The sequence below is a fragment of the Hyaena hyaena genome, unplaced genomic scaffold (genome assembly GCF_003009895.1).
Source record: "Hyaena hyaena isolate Hyena2069 unplaced genomic scaffold, ASM300989v1 scaffold_245, whole genome shotgun sequence".
Lineage (NCBI taxonomy): Eukaryota > Metazoa > Chordata > Mammalia > Carnivora > Hyaenidae > Hyaena > Hyaena hyaena.
This window is the reverse complement of record NW_024080878.1, coordinates 119,676-126,912: the sequence shown is the minus strand read 5'-3', so window position 1 is coordinate 126,912 and position 7,237 is coordinate 119,676. Positions and strand designations below refer to the sequence as shown.

Sequence of the window (7,237 nt, the reverse complement as noted above, 5' to 3'; positions counted from 1 at the left end):
ACTAGTATCCTACTGTCAATATCCTACTGGTCTTTACTCAAGACTCCATGCAATGTCTTTAGCTTGTTGTGTCCTCTGTTCTCCTGGGTCCCTCATCTCCCACAGTGTATTTCTCCGTGTTTTCGTCACACAAAGGCCAGTAGGCCTCCATTGTAATGCCAGAGTGTATCCAATACTCTTGACTTGAATGAGTCCTCCCTCCTCCTTATGCCTTCCTTCTTCCCCCTACTGTACCTTCCACTGGTGTCATGCTATGGTTGTAGTTGTTCACCCTCCTTCTCCATTCAGAAGTGTTGGATCCCTCACAGAAACGTCTAATAGTCCCTTGTCATTACCTCTGCTTCCTAACGGTGTTGTCTTTTGGTTTCACTCTTTTCAACACTTGATTCCTTATAGATATAGTGGATTTCTTCATTTTAAATTCTATTATTTATTCAAACTTTGGTTTAGTGTCATTTATGGGCCATGTGCTGTTTAAACATTGTGAATGTAGCATAGAAAAAAACCCCAAAGTTTTGTATTCCTGGAGTTTAGATTCTTTTTAAATGTTTTATTTATTTTTGAGACAGAAAGAGAGAGTAGGGTAGGGGCAGACAGAGGGAGAGACAGAAACTAAAGCAGACTTCAGGCTTTAAGCTGTCAGTCAGCACAGAGTCTGACGTGGGGCTCAAACCAACGAACTGTGAGATCATGACCTGAGACAAAGTCTTGTGCTTAACCAACTGAGCCACCTAGGAGTCCCCCTAGAGTTTATATTTTAGTGATAGAGTTAGATTTCACACATAAATAATCTATAAATATTATAAATATGTAATGTATATTACATTATCAGTTGGTGATAATGGAGAATCACAGAGCAAGACATAATATTGGAGTAATGAGGTAATGGTGGAATGGTATTTTATCTATTGTTTCCAGCTCTCTATTGAGATGGGGAATCCGTTATGTCCTTGAGATTACTGAACCTTGAAAATGGTTGTGCTCAATCTGTGTTTGTTGAAAAATTAATGATTAAATTAACTCATGAGAAGGATAATAAGAGAGAGAAAAGACAGAGACAGAGAGAAAATGTTTAAATCACAGATTTAGAATGATCAAAATTGGATCATTCTTAACTATCATGGCCACAAGGATTATCCATAGAGAACTGGCCCTTAAATTTCCCATGTAGGCCAATCTCCATATAATTGGCCATTGCGGCCTTTACAAAAATCAGTAAGCCTGAAGGCAATCCACCCTATTCACAGATCATCTAGATAGGTACATCTAACTAGAACCCAATTTGTGGATTTCTGCAGAGTTTTCATATTTAATCAAGTTTCATACAGGTATTTTGAACATGATGAATATTTATAATAAATATTAATCAACTGTGGTATAACACTGATTCATTAGGTTGTTTTAATTTTTTTGTGTGTATCTTTCCACTTTGCCTACTTTGTAATATTTTATTTTTGGTAGTTTAAAAAATATCTGTTTATATAAAATTGAGGAAAAGGGGTGATAGTAACAGCAATATCGTGGGAATGGAACCTTGGTTATAAAATATCTATGTTTGTTTTAATGCTACGTTTAAAATCAAACTATATTATGTACAAGTTGCAAAAAGCATTTTGATATTATTTTTTGCTTTTCAGACAAGACGTCTGAGCCAGTATTCTTCACTTCCTCCTTTTTATCTGAAAAGTTTGTTAATCCAAGTAATTGGCCATTTCCAAAGTTGCCAAATTGAATTTAGTCAATATGTGTTCCTTTTTACATCTTCTGTCAAGCATATCTGGAGTGAATTGCAGACACAGACTCAGATTTTGGACTGTGACTTCATAATTTACACACAAATTTCCACCAAAACCTTATACTCTCCATCCCTGAAATGAAAAGGCAAAATCAAAGCTCTGTGGTTGAATTCATCCTCTTGGGCTTTTCTAACTTTCCAGAACTTCAAGGGCAGCTCTTTGGAGTTTTCCTGATTGTTTATCTTATGACTCTGATGGGAAATGCCATCATTATACTGATTATCTCCCTGGAACAGAGCCTCCACGTTCCCATGTACCTGTTCCTGCAGAACCTGTCTGTGGTGGATGTGAGTTTCAGTGCAGTCATTATGCCTGAAATGCTGGTAGTTCTCTCCACTGAGAAAACGTCAATTTCATTTGTGAGCTGTTTTGCACAGATGTATTTTATTCTTTTTTTTGGTGGGACTGAATGTTTTCTCCTTGGGGCTATGGCTTACGACAGATTTGCTGCAATCTGCCATCCTTTGAGCTACCCAATGATTATGAACAAAAGAGTTTTCATGAAATTAGTAATGTTTTCATGGGCCTTAGGTTTCATGTTAGGTACTGTGCAAACACCATGGGTTTTCAGTTTTCCCTTCTGTGGCTCCAATGAAATCAACCACATCTCTTGTGAAACCCCAGCAGTGCTAGAACTTGCATGTGCAGACACCTTTCTGTTTGAAATCTATGCTTTCACTGGCACCATTTTGATTTTCATGGTTCCTTTTGTGTTGATCCTCCTGTCTTACATTCGGATTCTCTTTGCCATCCTGAAGATGCCATCAGCCACTGGGAGGCAAAAGGCCTTTTCCACCTGTGCCTCCCATCTCACGTCTGTGACCCTCTTCTATGGCACAGCCAGTATGACTTATTTACAACCCAAATCTGGCTACTCCCCAGAAGCCAAGAAGGTGATGTCATTGTCCTACTCACTTCTTACACCTCTGCTGAACCCACTCATCTACAGCTTGAGAAACAGTGAGATGAAAAGAGCTTTCATGAAATTGTGGCGAAGAAAGGTGGATTCACACACATTCTGACTGTGCTGAAAAGCCATGTGCTCTTGGTTGCTGCCCAATTAAACTGTTTAAATATAGTAAGTGGTGGCAATAGTTTGCACTTCTTGCTATGAGTGTACTTTACCTCTTCTACATACTCGATAATATATTAGGACTATCGTCTTAAAATTTTTCTTAACGTTTATTTTTGAGAGACAGAGACAGAGCATGAGCAGGGGAGGGGCAGAGAAGGAGGGAGACACAGAAAACGAAGCAGGCTCCAAGCTCTGGGCTGTCAGCTCAGAGCCCGACACAGGGCTTGAACCCACGAACTGTGAGATCACAACCTGAGCCAAAGTTGGACGCTTAACCAACTGAGCCACACAGGCGCCTCTAGGGCTATCTTCATATATAATGTTTTATTCTTTTTCATAGATGTATAATATTCATTAATATTGGGTGTAAATATTTCTTTAAATTTGTTTATTGGGGGCCATACTGGTGTTTGTTAGCTTTTTGTCTCTTACAGTATGCTAAGTAAAGAAACTAGTTTTATACACACATAAATATTCTGCTTTTAATTTCTGCAGAGTAGGTTTTACAACATGGATTTGATGGGTCAAAGCAACTGTAAATTTGCAAGCTTTTATAAATATCACCAAATTACTTTTTAAAAAATAAATTTTAATGTTTTTAATTTATTTTTGAGAGAGAGAAAGAGAGAGAGAGACAGCATGAGCAGGGGAGGGTCAGAGAGAGGGAGATATAGAATCTGAAACAGGCTCCAGGCTCTGAGCTAGCTGTCAGCACAGAGCCCAACACGGGGCAAGAACCCATGAACCATGAGATCATGACCTGAGCCAAAGTCGGACGCTTAACTGACTGAACCACCCAGGTGCCCACCAAATTACTTTTTAAAAATGTAATTCTGTTTTTCTTTGAAAGCCCACTCCATCCCACTGACTAAACTGAGCTCCGAGATAACAACAAATAAAGAGATGGTCTTTTAATCTTTGGAGAGAAGATCTTTTTCTTTCTTTCTTTTTTTAATATTTTTATTTATTTCTAGGAGACAGAGAGACAGCGTGAGCAGGGGAGGGTCAGAGAGAGAGAGGGAGATACAGACTCTGAAATAGGCTCCAGGCTCTGAGCTGGCAGTCAGCACAGAGCCCGACGCGGGGCTGGAACCCACGAACCGCGAGATCATGACCTAAGCGAAAGTCTGACGCTTAACCGACTAAGCCACCCAGGTTCCCTGAGAAGATCTTTTTCATGTAGCAGTTGAAAAGAGCAGACCCTTATGCGGGGAGACCATACTCGCTCTATTCTGGGACCTATAGAAGTTATAGACCACATCTAGCTTTCATCAGATTGTCTTAGAATGTACTCATGTAGTATGTGACTAGAAGGCAGCATGGGATTGCTTCTGATGGTCATTTATTTATTTGATAACACTTGTTGAATCACTTCTATGAACCAAGGACTGTGTCAGGTCCTGAGAGCACGAAGATTAGCAAGATAGTATAATATGAGACAAAACTATTAAACACACACACTAAAAACATAATTATAGTTTTGATAACTAGTAAACAGGAACAGCACAACACACCCTAAGATCATCACAGGAAGATCTTATCTTACCTGGAGGGTGTGCAGGGGAGGGCAATGTCACTAGAAAGACCAGGGAGGCCTCTCTGAGAAAGCCACACTGAAACTGAGTCTAATAGGCAGGTAGGAGTTATTCAGGCTCAACTCCAGGGTGAGGGGGAAGAGGGTGGAGTTGTCCAAGTGGAAAGAAGGATGGGTATGAAGGTCGGGATGGTAAGGAACTTGATGTCATTCCAGTAAAGGAGGGAGACTATTGAGCGAGGGAGGAATGATATGAAGAGGTAGGCAGAAACCAGACCAAATAAAATCTTATTAGTACAAGAACTCTGAACTTAATTAACAGTGACAGGTGGGCAGTGAGTTGTTAAGCAAAGCACTGACATGGGCATGTTGTACTTTTAGAATGTCTTTCTAGTTTATAATTGATGGGAGGGGTTCCAGAGTGGAAGTAGGCAGGGGAAGGCAATTGCTATAACCCAAGTGAGAGGTGTGCTTGGGCTGAGGTGGTGTCAGTGAACTGGAGTAGTGTGGATAGTTCTACCTATAATTAAGAAATCAATGGCCAGGACTTGGTAATGGATTGTATGTGGAGTGGGGTGGATAGAAGAGAGAGGTGAAGAATGAACACATATTTCTAGTTGGAGCAGAGAGTGGATGGAGTTTCCATTTGTTGGGATGGGGAACACTGGAAAGGAAGAATTTGGGGGAAGAAATCCAAGTTTTGATGAGTTAAGTTTAGATATCAGCTTGAAGTCAAAGTCAAGTAGATAGTTGGGATATATAGGTCAGAGTCAGAACAGAGGTTCTGAATTAGGGGAACAGGGTTACAAGGCAATACCTAGAGAAGGATGCATGATCCGGGAAGGGTCTTCTCAAGGGAGAGAGACTCCAGAATGTTTGAAGTTCCATGGAAAGAATCCAAAAGAGAAGAAGTAGGGATTCAGTGTAGCTCAGGCCTAATGCTGAGATTTTTTTGAATGTTGGATCCCAGAGACAGGAAGACAGAACTGTGCTGCTGTAGGGATTCCAGGGACCAAGGAGCTGATTTTAGGAGACTATGGGAAGGGTATCAGGAGTAATGGAAGTGGATCTGGAAAGATGCTTCAGGATGGTGCCTACAAGCCTTAAATGGATGAAAGCTCCAGGAGGGATTTAGTGAATTACGCCACAAGATAGACAAACTTCTCAGTGCCACCTAGTGGCTCAAGCATATAGTTGTTATAATTTCACTGCTGAAAGCTCAGGGAGCTAAACTGTTCGGGATTCATCAATAGCATCTCTGATGAACTCATGGAAAGTAATAGAATCAATCACATCAGCTCTGGGGTCAAAGAATTTGGGCATATGACAAATGCAGTGGAAAGTTTCATGTCCTTAATAGGTATAGATACAACTTTTTGTTAGGCTTAGGAGCAGAAGGGCTGAGGGACATCCCAGTTCTTTTCTCCTTTTCCTATCTCCTTTCTTTTGCCACCACCACCATGACTACCGCCATGACCACCACCACCACCACCACCATCAACAACAACAACCACAATCACCATCACTACCACCACCACAATCATCACCACCATCTTTATGACCATCGCCATCACCATAATCATGATCTCACATCCCACACTTTATGTATTCACAATAGTGGGTTATGTCTGCAATCTCATTTTAATATCCATTCATAAATTCAAAACCATTTATTGGGTACCTACCTACCATGTGCCAGATGCGGTGCTAGATGTTAGGCACAACTTCTAGAAGATTACTTTGAGTGACTGAAGCAAATAAATAAACTCTTAACAACGCTGTGTGGTGATGTTATAATTGTGGTTAACATTTGTGCTGTGAGACTTCACAGGATAAGACTAAGACTAGGAGTCAGGGAAGGCTTCCTGGAGGAGATGATTCTGGTCATAGTTTGTAAAGACTATTAAGAGTTAGTTATATGGCAAAAACAAGGAAGCAAGATTCTACATATAGAGAAAAGCTGGTCTTAAAAAGCATGATAGATTTTAAGATCTTGAGTGGAGTTGTGTGACAGCTGCGAAGAATACTCAAGGCATGACAAAAAACAAATTCAGGCTATAAATGACTTCACGAGCTAAACAAAGGAGTTTGAACTCAGTGTTGAAAGGTATGTCACTGAAGGATGTTACAGAGGGGAGAAACAAAATCAAACTTGCATTTTAAATATATTTTTTAATGTTTTATTTATTTCTGAGAGAGAGAGAGAGAGACAGCGTGAGGTTCAGTGAGAGAAAAAGATACAGAATCTGAAGCAGTCTCCAGGCTCCGAGCTAGCTGTCAGCACAGAGCCCGACTCGGGGCTCGAACTCACAAACCATGAGATCATGACCTGAGCCGAAGTTGGACGCTTAACTGCCTGAGCCACCCAGGCACCCCCAAACTTGCATTTTAAAAATAGCTAGCACTTATTAGGCCCTTACTGTACACCTGGCTAAGCCCCTTACATGGTTGAGCTCATTTTATTCCATTTATATACCATTTTATTCCATTTATATACCATTTATCAGAGGAGCCAAGAGATATCAAATAATTTGTCCAAGTATTCAAAATTATTCTGTGGCTGTATGAGGTAAGAACACACATTTCATGGATGTCAGAGTTCATGCTTTTGGCCCATAAGCTTGCTTTACTGGAAGCATATGATGGAAGCAAAGGAGCTGAGAACACTTTAAAGTTGGGCTTATGTGCCCCAGACCTTTCTCCAACGGCCACGCACTGAGCTGTTGTCCCCAGCTTACATCCCAGCCTGGAGCTCGCTCCTGGAGGTGGCCGCACTGGATAGACCTGTAGTCCTAGAACAGGTTGTCAGCAGAAGTTATCGGCAGAATTGTT

General features: G+C 40.7%; 1 protein-coding gene across 1 annotated transcript; it reads left to right on the top strand.

Annotated features, from left to right (window-relative positions):
* Positions 1-1,873: 1,873 nt before the first annotated feature.
* LOC120240053 (olfactory receptor 10A6) lies at positions 1,874-2,818 on the top strand. The gene has a single exon (XM_039244645.1). It carries the CDS (start codon positions 1,874-1,876, stop codon positions 2,816-2,818), a length of 945 nt encoding a protein of 314 aa, XP_039100576.1.
* The last annotated feature ends 4,419 nt before the right edge of the window (positions 2,819-7,237 follow it).

Excerpts from the sequence above, each read along its gene's own strand:
- LOC120240053 (XM_039244645.1), top strand. The coding sequence starts at position 1,874 with ATGAAAAGGCAAAATCAAAGCTCTGTGGTTGAATTCATCCTCTTGGGC.